The sequence below is a fragment of the Cucurbita pepo genome, chromosome 2 (assembly GCF_057944985.1).
Source record: "Cucurbita pepo subsp. pepo isolate OVF chromosome 2, ASM5794498v1, whole genome shotgun sequence".
Lineage (NCBI taxonomy): Eukaryota > Viridiplantae > Streptophyta > Magnoliopsida > Cucurbitales > Cucurbitaceae > Cucurbita > Cucurbita pepo.
The window spans coordinates 3,194,832-3,221,168 of NC_141799.1; the positions used below are offsets into that span (position 1 = coordinate 3,194,832).

At 36.7% G+C, this 26,337-nt stretch overlaps 2 protein-coding genes and 1 pseudogene across 6 annotated transcripts; 1 reads left to right on the plus strand and 2 right to left on the minus strand.

The window, feature by feature from the left end:
• Positions 1–4,765, minus strand: LOC111788403 (O-fucosyltransferase 10). Its single transcript, XM_023668738.2, has 10 exons — positions 4,226–4,765; positions 4,055–4,133; positions 3,905–3,972; positions 3,735–3,823; positions 2,775–2,972; positions 2,468–2,672; positions 2,209–2,376; positions 1,909–2,076; positions 751–944; positions 1–585 (listed from the first exon to the last, which is right to left on the minus strand). Exons 1-10 carry the CDS (start codon positions 4,598–4,600, stop codon positions 378–380), a joined length of 1,752 nt encoding a protein of 583 aa, XP_023524506.2. The 5' UTR covers positions 4,601–4,765; the 3' UTR covers positions 1–377.
• A 1,846-nt stretch (positions 4,766–6,611) lies between these two features.
• On the minus strand, positions 6,612–10,401 carry LOC111787645 (xyloglucan-specific galacturonosyltransferase 1 pseudogene; annotated as a pseudogene).
• Positions 10,402–11,559: 1,158 nt separating this feature from the next.
• On the plus strand, positions 11,560–25,753 carry LOC111787607 (ARM repeat superfamily protein). Of its 5 annotated transcripts, none has more exons than XR_015420028.1 (27): positions 11,560–11,749; positions 12,483–12,713; positions 12,811–12,992; positions 13,874–13,994; positions 15,059–15,280; positions 15,707–15,923; positions 16,012–16,157; positions 16,268–16,425; positions 16,497–16,646; positions 16,728–16,776; positions 17,272–17,460; positions 18,228–18,407; positions 19,272–19,411; positions 20,417–20,543; positions 20,656–20,796; positions 20,943–21,002; positions 21,835–21,968; positions 22,346–22,463; positions 23,100–23,234; positions 23,337–23,533; positions 23,629–23,761; positions 23,864–23,977; positions 24,069–24,155; positions 24,243–24,572; positions 24,865–24,950; positions 25,232–25,271; positions 25,555–25,753. XR_015420028.1 is itself a non-coding variant. In XM_023667622.2 (24 exons), the coding sequence occupies exons 1-24, from the start codon at positions 11,654–11,656 to the stop codon at positions 24,501–24,503; spliced, it is 3,588 nt and encodes a 1,195-aa protein (XP_023523390.2). In that variant the 5' UTR covers positions 11,560–11,653; the 3' UTR covers positions 24,504–24,833. The 5 variants fall into 5 exon arrangements, 1 of the variants encoding a protein (XP_023523390.2); XR_015420030.1 differs by having other exon boundaries at positions 24,865–24,941; XR_015420027.1 differs by lacking the exon at positions 25,555–25,753 and having other exon boundaries at positions 25,232–25,502.
• Positions 25,754–26,337: the final 584 nt, after the last annotated feature.

Below are 26,337 nucleotides of genomic sequence, written 5' to 3' on the forward strand. Positions count from 1 at the left end.
TTTGCATAGTAAAAGGCCTCAAAGCATTCATGTGATTGACAACATGAAGTGTCTTCCAATATCATTCTTCATTTTCAACACTCAAAATGATGTCCTCTTCTGATTTTTCAAGTGTGCGCATGAGACAGCACTCACCAGTTTGTGCTCAAAAAAAGACAACCCCCAAAAGAACCAATAATAATCATTTCCAGCTTCCTAGGTTGTATTAAGATGTCGCTGATAATGTCCCATTTCAGCTCCTTCAAAACAACCATATTCATAATTGAAGGGAACCTAATAAATGGAAACAAAGCTAGAGGATAATAGTTCATGAACTGCTTCGTTTTCGCTACCAACGCGACGAATATCTACACCGAGCAAAATTTCGAGCAATGTTGCTATCTCGTGGCTCCGTGGAGCTGATCGAGTGTATACTTACTGTCTGTGGAGTTGGTGTTATGGGATTTTTGAAGACATCTGCATTCGGGTAAAGGGTAAGTGTAGATAGAAGTTTTTCGGTTGAATCGTCTTATTCTCGGTACCATCAGCCCCTTTCGGTCGCTCTCCGAAAGCATTACCCCCATTTGTTCCTTGAATTCTTTCCAGCTGTAAATCGACACGATATAAAGTTATCTTGATGGCAACAGAATACTATGCAGTTCAGTTCATCTAATATATCGTTAACCTTTTCGTGATTGGCATCGATACAAAGTCTGAATACCTTTCAGTAAACATGTTTAAGAAGTAATTTGAAAGCTCATGGGTGTGTACCTTAATTTGATTCTATCATCCATTAAAATAGCAAGCTTTCGTTTATCGGGCTTGATCGTCTTGTCGTGCCCGTTGTAGAGAAAACGTCGGTGCCCCATTAGAAAGTGTGGGAAGTTGCCTCCTTGAGTAGTTACAAAGACCTCACTTAACAAGCATACCATATAATCTAGAGCAGCCAATCTCGAAGAATATCCCTGTCGATGGATAATCGATACATTTCAGTTCATACGATATCTCTCGAATAATCTTACCGATTAAACTTGCGGTAATAGTTATGTTTTCATGGTAGAGATTTCTCTCAATTTTTGTGAGATCCCACATCGGTTGGGAAAGAGAACGAAACATTTTTTATAAGGGTGTGGAAACCTCTCCCTAGCAGAAACGTTTTAAAACTTTGAGGGGAAGCTTGAAAGGAAAAGCCCAAAAAAGACAATATCTGCTAGCCGTGGGCTTGGGCTGTTACAAATGGTATCAAAGTTAGACACCGGGTGATGTGCTAGCTAGGAGGTTGAACCCCAAAGGGGAGTGGACACAAGGTGATATGCCAGCAAGGACGCTGGGCCCCGAAGAGGGGTGGATTGGGAGGTCCCGCATCGATTGGATAAAGGAACGAGTCCCAACGACGACGCTGGCCCCGAAGGAGGGTGGATTGTGAGATCCCACATTGGTTGGGAGGAGAAAGAAGCATTCTTTATAGGGATGTGGAAACCTCTCTCTAGCAGACGCGTTTTAAAACCTTGAGGGGAAGCCAAAAAGGGAAGGCTCAATGAAGACAATATCTGCTAGTGGTGGGTTTGAGCTGTTACAAATGGTTATCAGAGCTAGACACCGACTAATGTGCCAGCGAGGAGGCTGAGCCCCGAAGAGGGTGGACACGAGGCAGTGTGCCAGCAAGGATGTTGGGCCTCGAAGAAGGATAGATTGTGAGATCCCACATCAGTTGGGAGGAGAACGGAACATTCTTTATAAGGGTGGAAACCTCTCCCTAGCATACGCGTTTTAAAACCTAGAGTGAAAGCCCAAAGAGGACGATATCTGTTAGCGGTGGGCTTTTGCTCCACACTCTACTAAGTATCGAAGGAAAAGCTACAAATGTTTCATCAGCAGTCATGGTTTTTCTAAGATCTTACAGAGCCATTGAGATCAAAATTAATTTACCATGAAAGGAGCAAGCTCATCTGGTGTTGCAAGTGATTCCTTTGTATGCAAAAGAGGAAACATTTCCTGTAACGGAGCGACGTATCTCTCTGCCCGGTACAACTTACCCGAAGCCAAATAAATCGAAGTGTTATTATCGAACCCCATACCGCGCAACATCATTCCAACCTAACATGACAAGAACAAAGTTCACAAACAAAAGCATATGAACAGTACAACACAATATAAGCTTTTGTTAAAGACACTATTACTCGAAAATGATCGTCGAAAAACACACGATTCAGGGTAACTTATAGGTACCTCCAAGGGGGTTAGCGGGCATTTTCCGTTAATTCGGTTAAGACCGGGGGAAATGAGATGCTCTTTGAGTTTGAACTTTTGCTTCCATCCTATTTCTTGGATCGAATCCATTTCGACTTTTTCAGCTTCACCTCCATCATATACACAACAGGAGAAAGCTACCATGTCCTAGAGTTCATATATGAGATGATGAGCTGAACAAAAGCAAATGAAGAGATAAAACAATTACGTTGTCCAGGAGATCGAGAAGCATCAGTACCTCCTCGAACCGTAGGTGGACCGAAACGTACTTCCCGTCATCCCTCGAACTTTTTTCGATCATCCGGCTAACTAGTTTACGTGCAAGAGCCATAATGGAAGAAGAGAACCTCAGTGCTTCATAATTTGTCAGGCATCTTAAGAATTGAATTTCAGGTGGTATATTCATGGCTAATCTGTTCGCGAAAGGCGACACTCGAACGACTCTGCATCAGATTATATGTCGAAGTGATGACAGAATTTCCTTTAGTTCTCGAATTTAGAAAACGTAAGATGTTTGAGAAGAATGAATATGCATCGATACGTACCCTTCCCTTTGCAAAACAGGTAGAACCTCTCCCCGGTAATAATCCGCTCGAGACCAAGCTTGCACGTGAAAGTTAGGAATGTTCGAGATGTTGTAGTTATATCTTTGCATTAAAGTCTCCGGTAGCTCTTTGACGACTTTAACGTGACCGTCGAGGGCTGCTATGAAATGATCTTCATCATAAATATCACCAAACTTACTGAAAAAGAATAGTGAGAGAACAATTTAATAGCTCCCCAGCTCTTCACTTGATTCATTTATGGTTTCTTAAGGTAGATTATTGAAATTGAAAAAGTTGATGCGTAACCGTTCAAGTCCTCCGTCCTCCACTGCTTGCAGTATTATCCTCTTTGGGCTTTCCCTTAAGGCTTTCAAAATGCGTCTCGAGAGAGGTTCCCACACCCTTATAAATGTTTCATTCTCCCCCCCACCGACGTGGGAGAGAGGTTTCCACACCCTTATAAAGAATGTTTCGTTCTCCTCCCCAACTGATGTGGGAGAGAGGTTTCTACACCCTTATAAAGAATGTTTCGTTCTCCTCCTCAACTGACGTGGGATCTCGCAATCCTTTCAGGACCAGCGTCCTCACTAACACTTGTTTTCTTCTCCAATCGATGTGGAACCCCCCAATTCACCCCTTTCGGAGCCCACTTCGTGTCCACCCCCTTCGAGGCCCAGCGTCCTTACTGGCACACCACCCAGTGTCTGGCTCCGATACCATTTGTAACCGCCCATACCCACAACCAGCAGATATTGTCCTCTTTAGGCTTACCCTTTCAAGCTTCCCCTCAATGCTTTTAAAACGCATCTACTAAAGAGAAGTTTCCACACACTTATAAAGAACGTTTCATTCTCCTCCCCAACCAACGTGGGATCTCAAACGATGCCATAAAAATAGAAGCAATAAAGTAAAAGAAAAGCTCTTAATACCATGAAACACAAGACTTCCATATGCATATACCTTGAATCCTTCCAGACATTATGAAACTCAAAGCGGGGAAGAACTAGAATGGCATTTAGAAGTCCTGCTACAGCTACAGCATTGCAGATCTACACAAGGATTAACAAACAAAGGCGCCACTCAAACAACATAAACACCAACCCATACAGAGTTCACAACCCAATACTCACCGCAGATCGTTGCTGGTTGAGTCCACCATTAGCATCAACAATTAAGTAAGTATTAGTCTCACTCAACTCTGAAATTCAAACGAAAGAATAGTTAAGCTCACAGCTAGCAGATATTGTCCTCGTCTACGTGGGATCTCGCACCGTTATTACCTGAACGCGGTCGAGAAGTAGTTGAATTCGAACATGGCTTCATCTCCTTCAACCTTTTGAATTTCCAAACAGACGACAACTACAAGACAAATCATACACCTTTTGAACAAATGGGATGCTTAAAAACCCCCCACCCCATTTGTTTAAACCCCAAAAGGAATCGGATCGAACCTGAATTGCAGAGGAATGATGAGAATGAACATGGCGGTGCAGCCGGTGATACATTAGATGGGTATTATAAACCCAACCAGGGGGTGGAGGGGGCTGAGCCACGAAGGAGGAGAAAGGGGCAACACACATGATGAAACCAGAGATATAAAGCAGAGGAAGAAGCAGCATATGTGTACAGCTAAACCTGAGAGTGAAGAAGCCACCGACAAAGAGTTCCCATAGCGGCTGATTCCAATGGGGGTTCGACCGCACCTTCCGCCGCCACTTAGAAGCGTAACGCGGCGGCGAATGAGGGGGACTGGGAGAGCTACTGCTGCCACTACTCTGAGCGCCGTCGCAGTGGTAGCCATGGTAATTAAGGGTTTTGGGCTTCATTGGAAGAGATTACAGAATCCTTCTCTTCAATGTCGGTTTATAAACAGAGAAAGCTTTACAGAAAGGTGCATCAATGGTGGGCTCTAATGGAAAATGGTTTAGAGAGAGATTTGTGGTACATTTTATATGATATCCATTGGAAGAATACACCAAATGTTTTCCGCCGCTCTTTTGTCTCAGGATTAAACCAACCATTGTTTGACTGTCTTGGTTGTTGTCTGTTCTTGGTATTTTCGTAATTTCACACCCCCTTTTCTGCTGTTTCTTGTTTCCTAATTCGTTCTCCTCAACGTATTCTTTAAATAACAAAGGGCTTTTTTAGTAATTATACACGTTTCTTCTCAAAATCATAATAATTTTTTAATCTCAAATATTAATATTATTTTTCTATTTTACATAGTCGTTATAATTTTTACTTTACTTTCATGATTTGATTAAGAGTATATTTGATATATTTGACGTTATTTTCAACATATGGTTAGTTGCTTTGGACAAGCATCATCGTGACATCCTAGTCTTGTTTGTTCGAGTTAGTTGACAAGGATGTCAACCAATTGAGTGGGGAAGGATGTCACGGTCATACATGTACAAGGCGTGTTGTCAATGACCGCATGACAGATATCCCGATCTTGCTTGTCCAAAACGTGTTGTCCATGGTTGCATGTCTGTTCCAAACCCCTTTTACATGCTTTCATCCTAGATAGGTTTTTACCATTCCATATTGGGCTAGTATAAATGTGTATGATCGTTCACCAAAATCGTGTCTACACCTGCAATGGCTAAAATGCCCTGAAATGTACTATAAGGGAATTTTTCCTACCCAATAGCAGTTGTTGTTGCCTTTTGCTTACATTCCCATATAGCACCAATGAATATTTTCTCTCATTTTTTAGATTTGGTTTGGAATTTGTATTTTATTTAAAATTGGACTTTCGGTGTTTAACATTATTTTTTAGCTTATTTAACGACTAAAATTGTCACACGACTCATATTACCCTTAACTATGTTATTATTTACTTTTAAATTATATGTTGTTGGATTATTTACGTTAGTTTATAATTTATTTTTTAAAAAATACAGTTAATTTACACGTAGTCATTTGATGATGGGTCAGTAATAAATAAAACTTTATTGACAATTATTAAATGATAATAGGACAAAACGATCTGACAAGTTCTGAGTATTTATTGTCAGCGGTACGAGACGCTGGGCTTCGTCATGAGGGGCAATACACGTAAAACTCTGCCACGTGTAAAACAGTTTAATCATTCAAATTAATGAGTTGTACGCAAAAGAGGAAGGACGTGTGATGCGTGATTGCCAGTTGGCCAAAGATGGGAGAGTAAACGTGACGTGTCCGAAATATGTGGAGTTGTGGAAAATGTGATGGGATCCAGATCGGACGGTGGCCTTGCTCTATCAGCATCACATGATACTTCCACCTCACGATTAAATAACGGTTACGGAAAAAAACAAACGGGACACCTGCCCAAAATCCTCCGAAACATGCGCATCTAAAGTCAACTGTCCGTTGGTTGCACACTCAGCAGCTTCATTGACGGAAATACCCCTACACTTCTAAAAAAAAAGTTATTCCCAATATTTTTGGGATATTGTGATTTTGGGCTTCTCTCAAAGTCATCATACTAATGGAGAGTGTATTATTTAATTATAAAAACATGATCTTTTCCTAAATTAGTCGACGTGGGACTTTCATGAGTAATTTAAACATTTTTTCATAAATGTAAAAAAATATCGATCGTAACTCAATTTTTCGTTAAATGTTTACGCGAGCCAATTAAGATTTTAAAATTAGGGTTCAAGTTTAAAGTTCATATATGCTATTTTTCTTCAATTTTTGGGAGGAACAGATTGAGATATTAAGAACATAAACGATGTATATAAGGGCGTGACACATTAAATAATGTCATAACTTATAGGATTTATATATTAATGTGGAATAATTTCTCTCTATACATGTTTTTTTTTTTTTTTTTTTCTCTCATTATCTTCAAACCAAAAATGATAAATAAAAACAAAACCAAAACGACGTCGTTTTTCACAACGTGGAGACTCTTTGAAGCAAATTATTAATGGCTATGTCATAAGCATCTTGGAATTTGTCCATCACATTATTGGAATCTCCATAGACCAAGCCAGGCAAGAGCTCATAAATGACATAGCTTCTCATTTCCTCTCTTTTCTCCTCCGAAATTCCCCTCAATTTCTCCACCACGTTTCCGCCGCTTTTTTTCAGCTCTTCCTTATCGATCATCACCGAATATTTCCCGTAATCCTCCGGTAAATGCCATGGGTATTGATAATACGCCGTAAATCGGTCGAAGAAAACCGGAATACACCCCGAAATTAACGAATCAAAAACCGATTTCCTCGTCGGACTGTCTCCCGGTGGCTGCAGGCAGAATTCCGATTCCAGAAACAGAGTAATCACTGTTTCTGCTCTGTCGCAGCTCCCTGACGTGCAGTCCACGTGCCGGCAGAGTCGGCCGTTATCTGCTGCGGCGCAGTGGTTTATTAGTAATGAGCGTATGTTTTCCGGCGAGTCGGGTCGGGCGGCGCCTGCGAATCCCACGAGATTCTTTCTCTCGGATCGGAGGGCTTTCCATTGCCAGGCGAAAACGTCGTCGTCTGAATGAGGGTGGAAGAATGTGGGGTGGGGTATTCCGACGTCGTTTTCGTGCCAGGGTTGTCGTTCGATTAGGAGTTTGATGGGGTTTTGTAATTGGTCGAGTTCTAGAAATTTGGTGCCCCATGATGAATTTGAGTTGTTGGCGTTGTTGTTGTTGTTGGTGTTTCTTCGAAAATCCCATGAGATTTTGCCCAAAACGAAGACGTGATCCTTTCCTGAGCTTCGAGTCCATGGTTTCTGGGTCGAGAGCCACTGGACGAGTTCTAGGCCTAATGAGTCCTTGAGGGCGTAGGATACGTTGTTTTTGAAGTGCCATCGGAGAATGTCTAGACCTCCATAGTAGGGCACGTAGAAAAGCTTGGCTTCGTCTGGGTTCTGGACTCTGCAGGGGTGCTTCAGTACTCTGTTCGCGGGAATAAACTTGTGTTATAAGTAAAATCACGAGAGCTTATGCTTCAATTAGACAATATAATACCATTGTAGAGGTTCGTGGTTCCTAATATGATATAGAGTCATGCCCTTAACTTAGTCATGTCAATATAATCCTCAAATGTGGAACAAAAAAGTTGTGAGTCTTGAAGGTGAAGTCAAAAGTGACTTACGTGTCAAACAAAATGTGTACTTTGTTCGACGGCTCCAGAGAAGTGGTAAAGACTTGATTAAGAGGAGGCTGTTCAAGGGTTTCATAGGTCTAAGGAAAGGCTTTATGGTGTATTTTGTTAGAAAGTCGAGCCTTGATTAAGGTGATGTTGTTTGAGGGTTTCATAGGTCTTAGGAGAGGCTCTATAGTGTACTTTGTTCGAGAGTCATGTCTCAATTAAGGGGAGATTGTTCAAGGACTTTTTAGGCCTTAGGAAAGAGTCTATAGTGTAATTCAATAGCTTTATAGGCCTTATGAAAGGCTCTATGGTGTACTTCAAGGGCTCTATAGGTGTCAGGAAAGGCTCTATGGTATACTTCAAGGGCTCTATAGATGTCAGGGAATACTCTATGATGTACTTTAAGGGCTCTATAGACCTTAAAAAAACTCTATTGTGTACTTTGTTTGAGAGAAGAATTGTTAACCGGGATTCTGGTTAATTAAAGAAATGATACTAGATTTATGAAACTAAAAATAAAGTCACGAGAGCTTATGCTTGAAAGGGACGGTAATTCGATACCTGGAATGAAATATGGGCTCGAGCGCGTACTGATGAGTATTGAACCACCCTTTCCCAAGCTCTGGAATCGGCTCTCCCATTGCATCATTACTAAAATACTTACAAAAATCAATCCACGGAACCATGTCGTGGCACTGCTCCACCAATTCTTTGTTAAACTTCGCCGGAAGTTCGTACACATAAATCCCTCTTCCGCCGCATTCCTCTGCCCCAACATTCTCCGGCGACACCCACTTCCATGACCGGTGCCGCCGTAGCTGCTCTTCAATGGCCTTCATTGCAATGTCAATCTCGTCGTCTTCAGCCGTAATTGGCTGACTGCCGGTGGAATTCTTACCGGTGGAATGGTGTTGATTAATCTCCTTCGAGGATTCTGCAGAAACGGTGCCGTTGCTGCTGCTGGTAGAAGATGTAGACTGGGAAGGTTCTGGAACTTCAATAATTTCCTTTATGTAGCCATTGGAGCTTGAATTTTGGAGTTCATTTGCTGTTGTTTCCGATTTCCTTCATCAAAATATAAATCAAATATTTACATACAGAAAAAAAAAAATTAAAATTAAAATTGTTAGACGAACACGACTCTCCACAATGGTATGATATTGTCCACTTTGAGCATAAGCTCTCATGGCTTTGCTTTGGGCTTCCCCAAAAGGCCTCATACCAATGGAGTTAGTATTCCTCACTTATAAACCCATGATCATTCCCTAAATTAGTCGATGTGGGACTTCCATCATCCAACAAAAATTACAACCACAGTGGAATTTAACATTTTAGCGTTTTTTTCTTCTGATTTTAAAAATTAAAATTATAAATATTTACTATATCATGTTTATATTTTTCATTTACCCTGGTGGGACCCACTTGAGGTTTAAAATTCCAGTTTAATTTTGTGACCTCCAATTCGTGAGGAGAACAAAACACCATTTTATAACAGGGTGTGGAAACTTTCCCGTTTTAAAGCCTTGAAAGTCTAATGAGGACAATATCTACTAACAGTGGATCGGTACCATTACAAATGGTATCAGAGCCAGACACCACACGATGTGCCAGCCTTCTCGTTGGGCCCCGAAGGGGGTGGATTTGGTGGCGGTCCCACATCAATTGGAAGAAGGAAAGAGTATCAGCGATGACACTAGGCTCCCCGAAGGGGGCGGATTATTTTAAAGCGTTTGAGGAGAAGCTCGAAAGGAAAAACCCAGAGAATATGTTACAAATTTGAAAATGGGAGTGCTTGTTAGCTAAACGGTGTCGAAAACAGTGTTTATATTTTTCCATCTCCAATCCTACCAAAATCCAGACTTTATCTCGTGTGTGTATATATATATATATATATATTATAATTACAGAATCGGGAACCTAGTTTATATTTTTTTTTTTGTCTCCAACACCGCCTAAATCCGGGCTCCATCTCACTTATTTATATATTATATCACATAATAAATAAATAAATACAAAATTTAATTATGTGAAGACTAAATACTTCATAAATAAATGTAGTTTTTAAGTAGAATAATTAAGTTGTAATATCGAAATCATGTCGTGGTAAAAATAATTTGAAATAAGGTAATATATACATAAACGAAAAATTTAGTAATAAACTCGATCACCACAAATTACCAATAATAATTTCAAGAATAAATAAAAATTTAATATAGATAATGAAATAGGAGACGAAGACATAGACAGATAAGGTGAAGGTGTTACCGAATGGCGGCGTCAGAACGACTGTGATTAAGGACTTGCATTGGAATTTCAGAGTTAGGCTGTGAGCCAGCAGAAAGGCAATAAAGATTGGTGAGCTTCCTGGAAGAAACACAGACATGAACGAATCTTCCAGAAATAACGGTGGTGGAAGACGACCACAGAAACAGAACCAATAGCAAGAAAATCGCAGCCGGAATCCGATACAGAAGCTTGAACAGAACGGCGCCGTATAGACGAAGCTTTGTTTCCTTCACTTTCTTCGATTGCTTCGTTGACCTAATCGCCATTGTTGGTCGAAGCTTGGTTATGGCCATGGCTTCTCTGGTTCTTTATTTTTTTCGTAAAGGCTTTAAATATGGGTTCACATTGCTGACGTGGAATGGTCCATGGAAATAAACGTGCAGAGCATATATTTGTAATTATTTGTATAATTTATATTCCTTGCCAATTATATGGCACGTTGTGTGGAAAATTGACTCTTTTTTTTTTTCTCAATTAAATAAATAAACGATTATGGGTGTTGTTTATTCGAGTTTAATTCGATGGAAGAAAAAAATTGGATTTGTTCGAGGAATTATATTTATAAATTAAATTAAACGGTTGTCTGGTTGACTCTGCCGACATCTTAGTAAAGTGATACATGAATGTACGGAACAGATAGAACGATTAAAAAATACTCAAAATAAATTTAATTTATTACCCATTACCAATAAACGACATATTGACTCGTGGGATGATGAAACACACAACCTAGATGTGCTTTGTTGTGTTCTCATTAGGGGGTTTAACGCCTTTTATATTTGTTCCTTTTGATCAGGTAATTGCCTTTTTATTTGGGGAGATGCCCCAATCTCGTCTCTTGACTTGAACATTTGTCGATATACCACCGCTTGTTTACTAAGATCGTCATAGAATGTGTTGGAAAACATTTTATAACAAAACATTTGAAAATGTTCGATTCCATTTAATGTGTTCGGGTGGAAAAAAATGAAATTTACTTGATCTGGTCTAAAAGTTTACTACCATAGCGGTTGATTTTAGAAATCCACCCTTAGGTTGGGTTAATAATAAAGGACTAGGAGTAAATGGGTTCGAGCCATCGCCTAACGTATAAATTTATTGAATGTTTCAATAGCCACTAGACTTGTTGAATGAAGAACTTGACGTAGATTTTCCCATTGCTGAACCAGGAAAGAAGAAAATAAGATCGATGGTACATTTATGAGTGTCACACTACAAGACAAGATTAAGCAGGAACCAAACTAAGTTCGGTTTTCCAGGTTTAGCATAGACCCGAACCAATCCGGTCTTTCTAAACCAACCGGGGATCGATTTGGCGGTTCGGTCGGTTATTTTGGTTATCCGTCTTCGCACGCGCTCAGCGAGCGGGAGTTTGTTTAAATACCAACGAATTCGCGCCCTTACCAGAAATTCTCTCGCTTCTTTGCTCACTGCTCACTTCTCGTGATCTCTTCATCCTTCTGCTCATTGCCAAATCCTACCTTCCAGATTAGAGCTTCGCAGTTCAGACCTAAGAAAATGGACGAGTCTTCGCTGCAACTTATCCACGACGTCGGAACTAAATTGAGCAAACAGTCTCGTCCAACCAAGGATTACATCGTGAAATCCCTCCGGGTAATGTTTTTACTTTGATTTTTTATTGTAGTTTCTGAATTTCTCTTCTCGTTATGATCGCACTGTCGTTTGGACTCTTCCTATTTGATTTGCTTACTGTTGATTGAATATGTTGACGATGTTCTATCTTCGTGGTTAATCGTGAGTTGATACTCGAATTTTTCGTTTTCTTGAAGACTGAAGGGTTTCTTCTAGGGTTTGCTAATTATATTCAATTATGAATGTGAGGAGCTGATGCTCCTGTTCACACTGACCAGTTCGCGGCAGTTGTTTGGACTCGAATCTTCCGACACGCTTGAGATGAAGTCATAAAACTTCGCATCAAAACTAATGGCTCGCTCTCTCCCTCTGTTTTCCTGAATCCACAACTAACAGCTCTTGAATTGACAGACACGACGAATTTCATTGACCGTTAAAAAAACTAGGCATTAAAATTGTCGGTTGCTCTGTTTTATTTTGATCGCCCACACAAATCCGATCATATTTTCTATTTCTTTCATAATACCGAACATTTTGTTTAGGATATGTTAATTCATTAGAATGAAAATAATTAATCGGTTCCTGTATTATCTTATCGATAAAACTCCAACTCTCGTTTTGTTGTAGCACCAATCCATGAATCATATCATGTTCTGTAATTCAGTTCTTACAATTTATTTACGCCAATAAATGGATTTTTCACTTCACGACTACCGTTTTCCTTATTACTTGATCTTCCATTTTTCCATTGCAGCAAGTTGTAGATGCTTTTGCTTGTTTGGAACAGTATTACGTCCCAGATGCTACAAGGGAGTCAGAACCAGCTAAAAAATTAGAGAGTTCTATAAAGCCTCTAATGAAATCTATAGTTAATGGTCTTCTACGGAATAGAGATAAAGATGTGAGACTTCTATTAGCTATATGCGTTAGTGAAATGTTCCGGGTCACGGCTCCAGAACCACCTTTCGAAGACAAATATCTAAGGGTAACCAATCGTTAATTTTGATTAAATGTATACTCTCTTTCTTAATCTTTCGGTTTACCATCCAATTTATCCATTTCTTTTCTTTTTTAAATGTTAGGATGTTTTTATACTTCTTTTGAGCACTTTTTCGGAGCTAGGTGATACAACAAGTCCACTTTTCTCTCGGAGGGTTAAAATACTAGAGACAGTGGCACGATGTAAATGCTGTGTGATAATGCTTGACATTGGATGCAACGACTTGGTGTTGGAGATGTTTGATACATTTTTCTCTGCTTTAAGGTCAGTTCCCTTATCTTGCAATTTTCTAATATGATGCACACTTTTTATCAGCATGTTTGATAATTTATTCTGATTTTCTGTTATGCCAATTTTGTCAAGGTACTCATTTTATTTTATTGTGTTCTAAATTTAAAAGAGTGTAATTCTCCTTCCTCCGAGTATTTCGGTTTTACAACCTGAGGTCTTAAATTTCCCATATATTGTCCTTAATACTTTCAACGTTACTAGGACAATTTTGCTGTGTTCAAGAATAGAAGTTGTGTGTATTGGGATATTTGTAGTTTGCTGGAGGAAGAATTTAATGATAGGAACAATGAACGAGGTATGATGTTGTCCACTTTGAGCATAAGCTCTCATAGCTACTTTTAGTTTCCTCAAAAGACCTCATAATTTATATACCATGATCTTCTCTTTAATTAGCCAATGTGAGACTCCAACAATCCTTGGGACATTTAATTTATCCTGCTCCTTCAATAGGATTTTTATCACAAAAAATTGAAAAATGTTCGGTTTATGCTCCCTTACAAGCCTAAACAAGTTTCCTTTGAGGTAGTAGATTCGTGTTGGGGAGTATCCAACAAAGTTCCATTTTTATGGCTCTTAACTCGAATGTCTGTAATGTGCCTTTTTGCTCTCTTGTTTTTTTTTTTTTTTTCCAGTACACTTAAGCTTGAAGTAAGAAATAAGTAATACGTAGAAAATATGTAGATTTGGGTTATATAAGTTGTTAGTTTGTTGAGTGTAGTAATTTCTATTGATTCTCAAACTTCTACTTGCATCTGTTTTTTATGCATGCTGCTCTATATATTATTTGTTGGGTTACATTCACTGTACGACCCTTTTGAATTGTTTCAAATTTACGATAGCTCTTTTTTCTATAGAGACTATCACGAACCTAGTCTGGTTAACAACATTTTGTCAATAATGACCCATATTCTAAGCGAGGATGCCTCTCTACCGCTAGTAGATGTGGTTTTGCACAATGTTGTGAAGGAGGAAAAGGTAAGTTTAATAGATTGATGTTTTGTTCCCTACCTTTTAGAGGGATTAAAAATATTATTTACGGAGAACTCTATCTATGAGATACAATTAACGGTCATTGTTATTACTCTTGTGCTAGCATGGTTTAGTTAAGTTCGATAGCTTTAATAATCTTGTTGATTGATGGTGCATTGTATTATTAGTCAATTTGTCGAGATAAGGAAATTGAGGGCTATTTGATTAATAAAATATCTAATGTTTACAAAAGGGGACTCGAGCATTTTATATATCAGGGTTTAAGGATAAAGGAAATAACTACATTAGGTAAATCACCCTTAACCCAAGCTTACTAGAAAACTTGCTAACTGAACATAAAGTTAAACAGAACATAAAAATTAAAAAACACAGTAAGACAATTACAATACAACCCTACATCAACCCCCTTTACCTAACCAAAAAAAAAAAAAAAAAAAGAACTCTTCTCGAGTTCATAATCGTCCTCATTAGGAAAAGAAAAATAGGTAGAACAGAAGTGTAGCTTGTATGTCCAACGTGTAGGCGTTATTTTATTCCTGACTCTCTTCACGACAAAGTCCAATTAACACTGCACAAATTTTTCTACATCTATGTGAAGCCGAGGCCAATAATATCTAATGGTAATCTGGCTTATAGTTTTATCATGCCCAAAATATCCACCCAATACCGTAACATGTATGTCCTTAATTACTTTCTGCCTAAGAGATATGTGATAGTTAACAAAAACAGAAATGTTGAGTTAGCAAACAAGCCCAACATGTAGGTGTTATTCCCAACTCTCTTCACAATTTTGCAAAGTCCATTTGTGGCTTTATTATAGGTGCTTGTCACTAGATCTACATCTAATCTTAATAACTTCCAATTTATAAACGATCTCCCTGCTTTTGCCTGTCACTGCAGAAAGATTTTATTTATCTTTGGTTTAGGAAATTTGTGTATATGTTTTATGCCTCGACTTGATTAGTAGTAAAGCACAAAAAAATTCCTTTTAAATGTATTTTTGAGCTTCTTTATGTTGTCCTGACAAATGTCCTTTTCACATTTTTCAGGGTGAACCTACAGCTGCTTCTCGCCTTGCAGTTTCCGTCATTGAAGCCAGTGCTGAGACGCTTGAACCATTTGTTTGTGGATTCTTAACATCTTGTATTTCAGAGAGAGATGTGGCGGGAAGTGAACTCAAAGAATTTTACCATGAACTAATTTTTAGAATTTTCCAAAGTGTCCCTCAGATGCTTCTTCCTGTGATTCCAAACTTGACTCTAGAGCTTTTGGTATGTTATTTATTATTTTGGTTGGTTCATTGTATTCCCACTCTTGTATTGCAACAGTGGTATACGACTATTTGTCATACTCATTTTTTTTTTTTAAATAATAAATGGTTTTGAATGAGTAACCATAAGTATCTTATAACTCCGATTGGTCCTGATACGAGATGAGGACCTTACACTCTTAGGAATTTTTGATCTCCAAAGCTCTTCGAAAAAATCTGACCATAAAATTAGAACTCTTTTTGGCCTGATAATTGGAGAGAGATTTAACAGAACATGCGTTACCCCTTTCAAGAAAACCCTTTCGAATGCGCCCCAAAGCCTTCAACCATCTAAACACTGCATCTGTTGGTCTCTAATAGTCACTCCTACATAATTTCCAGGATGCTCACGTTGTTTGTTTCCTCATTGTATCTCTATCCTTTGTAGACGGACCAAGTTGATGTTAGAATAAAAGCGGTTAAAATCGTTGGTAGGCTTTTAGCTCTACCAAAACACTCTGTAGCACAAAAGTACCGAGGACTTTTTATGGAGTTCTTGAAAAGGTTTAGTGACAAATCTGCAGAAGTTAGAATTCATGCTATCCAATGTGCTAAAGCTTGTTATCTGGCCAATCCTGGTAGTTCAGAATCTCTTGAAGTTCTGGGTCAGTGGTTAAGTAGTTATGATGTTATTAGATTCTTAATCCGTTATGTTTAGTATAACTGACTAGTTGGTACTCATGAACATATCAGCTGCAGTCGAAGAACGATTACTAGACTTTGATGATAGAGTGAGAACCCGAGCAATAATTATTGTTTGTGATATTGCCCGTTCAAATATCAAATTTGCCCCCGTGACACTAATATCTCAAGCTGCTGAAAGACTACGAGATAAGAGGGTATTTTATTGTATGTGGTTCTGTTTGCACTAAGTAATCAAAGCTCACCTAACATTATTTTTGCTCTTTTTTTTTTTTTTTTTTTTTTTTTTTTTTTTTTTTTTTTGTAGATATCAGTTAGGAAAAAAGCCCTTCAGAAATTGTTGGAAGTGTATCGAGACTATTGTGATAAATGTTCCAAAGGTCAATTGACTATGAACGATGACTTTGAACAGATTCCTTGTAAAGTCTTGATGCTTTGCTATGATAAAGATTGTAAGGAGTTCAGGTTGGCTTATCATCTCTTGGATTGAAACTATTACAATATCTTTAAATATAATAATTATGACCACATTTTAGGTCCCAGTGCATGGAACTTGTTCTTGTGGAAGATTTATTCCCTGCTCATCTCTCTCTTGAGGAAAGGACAAGCCACTGGATCCATTTGTTCTCTCTTTTCAATATCCATCATGAAAAGGCCCTCAGATATATTTTGCTGCAAAAACAGAGGTATTATTACTAGCATGTTTTTCATGGTAAGATTAAATTTTATAATGTTTTGCATTTTTCTTTTACTGTTTGCATTTGTAGGTTACAAGATGAGTTGCGAACTTATTTGAGTCTACGAAAAAAGGGAAAGGTATGTTGCCCAACTTCTCATCTAAGTTCTGTAGTTTGGTAAATTGTTTGCTGAATTAAAGATTCATTTGTTGACGATACGGATCATTTTGTGAAGTTGTAATCCACTCATCTTATTTATTTATTCTCTTTTGTACATAAAAAACACATGAACTAATATTGAGTCTTCCAAATGCAACTTAAGTTATCGCGGTGTGAAACTCGTTTAAAATGCATTTTAGAAGAGGACACATCATATTTGCCTCCTTGTAAATTTGTCGTTTGCTCCTTTTTACTGAAAAATAAAAAAGAGGGGAAAAAAAAAACTCTATATTTTGCCCAAAATGGTTCTGTGAGCCATTCTATTGTTAACCATAGAATCTCATATACTTTTTTTTTGGCTTTTTGTCGAAGGTAAAATTTACAACTTCTTACCAAGTCATTGATATCTGCTGTCTAAACATATTATTTAACGGATTTCTTCATCTAGTAACATTTGGTTGTCTTGTTGCTACAGGAGAACCAATCAGAAGAGGTAGAAAAGCGAATTGAAACTGCATTTCTCAAAATGGCAGCCTGCTTTCCAGATCCTACAAAAGCAAAGGAGTCCTTTCATAAATTAAATCAAATTAAAGCTGATAATATTTTTATCCCGTTGGAGCTTTTACTTGATGAATTGACAAGTGTGGAAGCTGAGGCCACCAGAGTGCGTAGTATACTTTTGTAGCTTACTTTTTGGTTGATATTTTAGTTGAATTATATTGTTTCAAGCTTTTCACTGCTACACTTTTTATTATTTGATTTAGAATAGTTCTTTACCACGATGAAGGCCCTTGTTGGATTTAAGGTTGAAAACTCTTTAAAATTCATTTATGCTAGATTGGAAATAAGATGAATCGTTTTCTATTGAGACTTTTAATTATGATTTTGTTTGGTAGATGCTTGAACTGTAAGAAGTAGTACACGTCTTAGATCTGGAGTGCTGGAGATCTAGAGAATGATCTATACTGGCATAAGTCCACGAAAATTCAGATTGAGAAAATTTTGAGAAAAGTTGATTGTCTCAGGATGTCCTCTTTTAGTAAGTTTGCAAGTATTTTTATCAATATATATTTCATTTTTTATAATTCTTTTCTTGGAATTCAGAAAAGGAATATAAAGGGATGTAAAATGCCCATTCACATGCTTTTCATTCCCATTTGTGTTTCTCTTTAAATTCAATGTATTAGAGCGATATATTTAGTTCATAGGTTGATTTGATATATGATTATATGGTAGGTTTATAAATTCATCTTCTCCCGTCCCTCGGGGATATCCAATAAATGTATCTTCTCCCTTACTGCTAATTTTTTGGCTCAAATACAAAACTTGACAATAGTTTGCACTATACTCTCTGCTGTGGGGTTTTTTCACAAATGATTGATACATTATCTTGCATTCATTAATAGAATTATTATTCTTTTTTTTTTTCAGGACAAATTGTTGAGGATGATAGGAAGTAAACATCCTCATTTTGAGATTTTGAAATCACTCTCCTCAAAGTGCTCATATAATTTATTCAGCACTGAGCATGTACGCTTTGTATTAGACTGCATTCTGAGTAACAGACTTGCAAATAAACATTTGGAGGCTTCTGCTGGCAAGCTTCTACTGGTAAGTAAAATTGCAATATGTTGATTCCAGGTTGATGCGGCCTTATTTAAAAAACATTTTTTTGTGTTACTTATTCACTCTCATAGAATACTCGTTTCTCTTATATGATAACTCTTAGTAATTTCAAAGGGTAAATTCTTGTTTGGAGTTGGAATATCATGCATTAAATCACTGCTAAACATAAACGTAAAAATTCGGTCTTCTTTTTCTTGCCCTTGTGGATTTATCATTGGATCGCTGCCATCAGAGTTACTTGTTGAAAGATTTTATTCGACCAACCATAACAGTTTGTGAAAAAGAACTAATAGATGACAGGGAGATTTTGGACGAGGCATGTTACCTAGCCTGTTGGCGGAGTTTTGTTTTGCTTTGTATTTTATTTTAGTTTAAACTCTTTAATCATTTCTCCTATTTTGATTACTGATAGTTGTGCTAGCTGAAAACAAAAAATCTACAAAAAACACCCAAACCATGCTGATTCTGTTTTCTAAAGTATAAAACTAAAAAAATAGTTGGCCGGTTTAATTTGTTCTAAATTTTGTCAGTTTCAGTCAGTTTTTCGATTTGTTTTTTTTTTCTCTCCATAACATAATGTTTGGCTGACTGACTTGAACTGCTTACAGATAGTCATTAGTGATAGTTAAAGAGCTTCGTATTCTCTCTACAAAATTGGAATTGATAGGATGTCTTGATTCTTTCATTGTGATTAGTAGTTTCTATCGAAGAAATGTTCTCAAATATTTCAAGGCATTTTAGTTATTATCTTATTTCCCCACAAAAAAAAGAAAGAAAAACATTGATTTACAATAAACACACTAGAGGGGAGGACCTCGGTACTCAGTCAGCATGGCCATTTGATCGTAGGCTATTATTGGCATTTTTCCCCCACTCATCAGAGGCTTGGAAGGTCAACTGCTAAGGTTGTTGGAAGAAAGCAACCCAATAGATAGTAAGCTGATCGAAGTATTGTCAAAAGCAGGCCCTCACTTATCAATTGAACTTAGGTATTCATCATTTGCTGCTTACATGTTCATTACACGTCCTTTAATTTTCAAGTTAAGAAAACAACGAAAACTTCGAAGCTATAATGTTTGCCAGTGTTTTTGTACCTATTCTCCTTTCACTTCGTTGTTTTATACTTGTGTTGATCTCGTTACTCTCTCTTCCCTAGTGCCAAATGCTTACCAACAATATGATGTTTATGTTTACGACAGTTCGAAGGTTGACGTTTAAATCTTCTTCTCTCTTGTATTCTTTCATTTCTCTCTCGATTCCTTGATTAAAAAAAATCTATAATTTTTTAAATATTTATTGCAGAATTTGGATTCTCTTTACAGTTAGATGAATATTATGTGATGTTGAGAAAGGTGTAGATGCCTTGCTTTATATAAGTATCTCCTTACTGGGAGAAACTTAAACCTTTTACTTGAGTAGAATTTTAGGATGACCAATTTTATTTCTTGTTTGTTTCTGTCTACTAAAACCGGTAGATAATTGATATAATACATATGGTTGAATGTTTTTGTTGGATAAGAAACAACTAAAAAATTCTCCAATTGGATAAAAGAGTGTTCATGCTATACTTGCAAAAGGGGAGATATTTTTGCACTATTATAAGATGTATGCTTGAATAATGTTTATACTGTAGAAATCTTCCTCTTGAATAATGTTCGAAAGATGCATACATGGTTGATAATTGTTTTAGAAAACACCTTATTAACGTCTTAACTTTTTTTCTTGTTCGTGTACTTGTTTGAAGTCTTTAGTTGCTAGCTGTAAGCTTAGGATAATGTTTTTCGGTGGTTTGATGTTAGTTGGCTCATTTATGGCATTACGCTGAGATAGAAAGAATCTGAAACACTGAAGAATCGTAGTACTTAGACTCTTCTGTGTTTGGATGCACGAGTCTTTCAATGTGTATGAGTGCTGTGGTGCACATGAACTTCTGCATAGTTGAGGATGCAAAATATCCTAAAATTTCCTTGTTTCTGTTTCCCTTCCCCTAATAGAGATGTATACCCATTTCTGGAGAGGTTATGCTTGGAGGGTACTCGTGCTCAATCAAAGAGTGCTGTTTCTGCCATTGCAGCTTTAGCTGGTACTTCTGGGAATTTTTTATTCTCTAAACTATGTAAGGTACGCACAAATATATTTTGGAGGCATTTTGTATTCATATATTCTTCGTTATAGTTTATTGACATTCAGAAAAATAGCTTACGGAATCCTTCTCTTTTTTTTTTTCCACCAGGAACTTGTTGATTCTCTACACAGGGGAATGAATCTCCCCGCAATATTGCAATCTTTAGGTTGTATTGCACAATATTCTGGTTCAACCTTTGATGATCATGATCTAGAGATCACACCTTATGTATATGAGAAAATCCTCCAAGTAATTCTTGCCAACTCCTTTTTCGAGTTCATTTTTCTAAAATAATTATATGTATATCTGATTTTCTCTGCCAGTGCCTTCTAGTTTTGTTGATTTTTTGCTTCCGCAAAATCTTTTTGACCAGTCTTTTAACCTTACTCATGAAGGTGGACCTATCAGATAATTTCAATAAATTAGACGGGGATAGCAATTCTTGCGATTTAAAGGTAAACCCCTATGGAGACTCCAGTTCATTTATGTTTCAGTCTATTAAGTTGCGATTTTCACCTGTTTTGTACCTTAATCTTAGACGGGCATTGGAGGAGTTTGTATGAGGGTAAGATAAGACATCAACCCTTTGAACGAGAGTGGTTATTATAGAAAGTTACTCCATGTACCTTGTAACAAAAGAATGGAATAGTTACCTGAAAACAAAAAATTGAAAAGCACCATAAGGAATCCAACAATAAATTGATATCTCTCATATCTCTATTTTTTTTATGAGACAACCACACATTTTCAAATTTGAATTGGGTTGTATCTAATTAAAAGCACTAATCTCGGACTATGGGGAAGTCATCCGAAGTAGCCTTCATTGTCCTTGAATCTCTAGAGTCGTGAAACCAGCCATCCACTTATGAAATCAGTCAATACAGGACATGGAGAATCCTCAAATTAGACCAAGAGAAATGACTGTTGGACGTGGGAATTTCAATCAATTTATGATCTTCAATAGTCCTCATGCTTCTAGAAAATGTACCAATAAAGGATTTTTCCATGGATCTCTCAATGACGTTGACCAATAAAAAGAAATTTTATCATTGGGAAACTTCTTTTTGAAGGAAACTAAGCCATATTAATTCAATATCTCAGATAAGATCGTTTCTTACAATTTAAATTGATTTTGTTGTGGCAGTAGCCCTACTTAATAGACATTGAATTCACGTAATGTGAGATACGCTGTGTTCTTGAATAATTAGAGGCTACTAGTCCTACTTGGTCGCCTACTGATGATTTTTCTCCATTTTTGTAGAGTTATTCTTTCTTTTTTCTTTGCAGATTTATGGGCTGAAAACAATCGTTAAGAGTTTTTTGCCACATCAAGGAACTCCTAGAAGAAATGTTGATGAGTTTCTGAAAATTTTATTAGGGATGCTGAACGCGTGTGAAGCTTCTGTTGGGAACATCCCTACGTATGTATTTAAGTGCGTTGATAGATAAAACTTGTTTTAAAAAATTTTCCGGATCATACAAGATTCCTACAGCTTACTGAGTTGTTCCTTGTTAAGTTTTACTGATCTATAATCTTTGGTTTGAAGCTGCAATTTTGTCAACCTTCTGAAGATTGCATGCTTTGTTGCTATTCAATTAATATTTTTCTGGACTACTGCACATTTTTCCCCATTGTTGAATTCTTTTCTAAACTTTTTTTTTTAAGAGAATACACTGTTCTTTTATTTTCTCAATCAAGATTGGTATTTTTTTATATTTCCCCTAAGCCTTATGTTACCTTAGTCGCTAATAAAAATATACTAGGGCATTATTTACTTCTGGAGATTTTATGATACAGTGATAGTGATCAAGCTCGAATCAGATTAGCTGCTGCAAAATCAGTTCTTCGTCTTGCCAAAAGATGGGATTCACAAATTACACCGGAGATTTTCCGTTTTGCAATCTTGATGGCAAAGGTACATTTGTTTGGTTGCTGTGGTCATAAATCTGCTTAGAAACAGATGAACGTGAATCATAAGAAAACTGGGAGCTCCTTATGCAAACAGTGTGGATTCATAATTGATTAAACTAAGGACATGACTAATTATGACGGGAGGATGAGAGACCCTAGACTGAAAATACAGGCAACCTTTATTCTATAAGTATTGATGGCAGTACGTCATGTTATTGTTAATTTTATGCTGATGATTGTAATTTATTTTTTTACCCAAAGATTTAAGCGCTTTATTTTGTAGTTTTGTTCAAAAGGCTACTGTAAGTTATCTCCTTAGTAGTATTGATATAAAGAAAGGTAGGAATGTCCTCAGGCCATAGAAAAGGATTACCAACCTATTTGAGGTCGGTAAGCTCTCCTTCCTCATCCAACTTTCACTAGCACAAATCAGAATGAGGAAAAGTGGAAGTATTCTTTAAGAAAAAGGACTAATCGAGAATTTTTTCCTTGATATGCTTTTTATGAAGTTTAGTTAAAATGTGTATATAGTGGATGTCATTCGGTTCAGCCTGTTTCATCTTCATATATTTCTGCATATGGATGTTAGTCTTCCAAGAGACCCCTTTATAACCACCTGGTACTTACTGCTCCATTTCAGGACTCCTCTTCTTTGGTTAGAAGGCTATTTATTGACAAAGCACACAAGTTACTAAAGGAGCAGGCTATACCTACTCGATATGCTTGTGTTTTTGCATTTTGCATCTCAGATAGCTTGAAGGATCTTCAGGATAATGTATGTCTATTTCTGTCAATTATGCAGCAGCGTTATGCTTAGGTACCTTTGCTATATGGTTCTATGATTCATATTCTGATGATACACTTCATTTCATTTCAGTCACTCAAATATATGGCAGAATTTATTGAGCAATATAGGAAGATAGCTCAGATTCATCAAAATTCTGTGGGTCAAGATGGATCAGTGACCTTTGTTCCAGCGTATGTAGTAGTATTCTTGATATATATTCTAGCTCATGATTCAGGCTTCCCACATACAGACTGTCAAGATGAAAATGAATATGCTCAATTTTGTAGGTAAATGTGCCTTCTGTTTGAATCATTGTTGATGTTAAAACTTTTCCTCCATAATATCAATTGGTGTCTCTGCTTGGAACATGCTCTTTTTGCAGCCCCCTCCTATTTATGTTGCAGATGTTAGTCAATGCAGATGTAAATGTTGCAAAGGATACTGTTTTGTATTTGCACAGTATTTTTCGTGCCATTAAGAGGGTTGAGGATGCTGTGGATATTGAAACATCACCTGTGAGAGTTTGTAGTAATGCATTTATATTATCACTGGCCTTTGTTATAACACAATTTCATCAGCTGAAAGCTTTTCCTTTTCTTTTATCTCTTTAATTTCAGAAGTTACACATTTTAGCGGACATTGGTCTCTCTTTTGTAACTGCTCTAAATTATTCCGGAGTCTCCCTATCATGTGCCCCAAGGCAGATTTTGCTGCCATTATCACTATATAGAGTGAGTTTGCCAAAGAAAATTAACTTGTTGTGTGCTTGAGGATACGATCTCAAATGGACATTTAACACATGATTATTACCCTTCTTTCCAGGTAAATTCCAGGCAGCTTTCTCAACATGCTTTGGATGAATGTTTTATTGGAAGAGTTATTAAGACATTTCAATCTCAGTTCATTTTGGTATGCCTCTACTGTTGTTCTTTATTCTTTACCGATTATCTTACGAGTTCCATATGATTTGTGATTTGTCCTTTTGTTGCATGAAAGCCCACTATCAACCCATGTTCCTCAATAAGCATGAAAGCTTGTAAGCAAGTTGAACCCATTTCCTCTAGAGCAACGAAGATCAATACAACTGTGAATCAGGAGGCTATTGTTGGACGGAGGCGAAAACGGGCTGTCTCTCCAACAATGTCCTCATCAATTGAGTTGCGGGAGAGTTCTCTACTTGTTCAACAAAATTTCCCAACAAACAGAGAAAAAAGTACATTTTCTTCTCAATTAAACTACAGAAGCTTCTCTTGTTGAAGCATATGCGTCAATTCAGAGTCAGGACAATGTGTTGGCAAACAGGAACATTGATGATGAGTCTCCAATGTATGTCAACGACCAGCTCACTAATTCTTCCAAATTTTCTTAAGATATGTCTGTTGATTCCTGAGCGATAGATCAAGTTATGCCTGTCAATTATTAATGAAATGGTTTGGTTAAACAACTAATTAAAGGGCTGCCTTTAGCAGATACATATTCAGTTCTCGGCACGGTTGATTTGTTATGACTTTGAAGATTCTATTTAGAAGATTAACCCTCGTTTGAATGGTTAATACTTAAGATTGAACTTATTATAGCCTTTTCTTTGTAATTTGTATTTAATTGGCATATGTTGCAGGTCACAAATTTTAGTGGAACATCCAACTGCTGAGCTCGGAATCTGAGAGTTCGGATACGACACCAGATGGTTTCCTGGTAGAAAGGGTGAGAAGAACTAACAATTTAGATGAATTTTGCTTTCTGTTTTGCTCAAAATGATCATAAGACGAATGCAAACCAAACACCAAGATGCTATAAAACAGGAAGTTCTGAACTTCGATGATTCATTTATAGTTCATCCCTGAATATGTTTCTTTTATTCTCTTTGAAGTGTAACAATTGGGTTATTTTGGATAACAATCGCAAACTTCCTCTTGTTCTTCTTGGTGAATGATATGATAATGTGACTATGTTTGTATCTAATAATTCTTCTTGCTCATTTTCAGGTTGTTGGAAGTATCAAATACGAGCATTTGCAGTCTTGAGGTACTGGTTTCCTACCCTAACCATTGTTTAGAGGGTTATGAAAATGGTAGTGTTTGGTGATTATAGGAATGAACACTTTGGATTAAGTTAAAAAGTAAAAAATTAGCTCAACTGTAATCCAACTGCATCCAATCTTTGGCTTGTTTGAACCCTTTCCATATGTTGTACATATTGGAGAAAAATATCTCTGTATAGAAAAACTCAAGTAACAATTTTGAATAGTAACTGCATTGTTCAAGTAATGGCTTTCTAATTTCTTCTTTCTTTTTTTATTTTATTTTAGTGATATACATACATACACATAAAGACTGTGATGTCCCACATTGGTTGGGGAGGAGAACAAACCACCTTTTATAAGGGTGTGGAAACCTTCCTCTAGCAGACGCGTTTTAAAGCCCAAAAGGGAAAGCCCAAAGAGGAGAATATCTGCTAGCGGTGGATCTGGGTCGTTATCTAGACAGACATACATACTTATATTGATTGGTTCTTACCGTTCCAATTTTTTTTTTTTTTTTTTAATAGTAATTTCTGCTAGTTTAATTTTTCTAGAATTAGCTATGCTGTTTTAATAATATATCTCTTTAATATGTTTTTGTAATTTTTTTTTTAAATACATTACATTTTTTATTAGATGTTATTTTAATTAATTAACCATTTTTCTAGTTGGGTTTTAGTTTAACTATTAGACTTAAAAAATGTTCGTGTTAAAAAAAAAAAAAAATCATATGCATTCAATAACTTATATAACATAATAGTTGAATTTTAGACTGAAAAAAAAAAAATATAGTTGACAACCTAAATTTATTTTATTCCTAAATTTTACCTAATTTTATTTTTAAATAAATATTTGATCTTAATAGTATTGATATTACTGGAGTGAAATAAGCTGAATATTATTTTATTATCATTCTATATTTAGAAATATGCAATTTTATGCCTAATAATTAATGTAACTAAATTTACTTATAACATGTACATAATATAAATGACGTGAAAAAAACCTAATATAAGTATTTAAAGTATATAAAAAAAAAAAAACAATTATATATCTAAAAATAATTTAGAA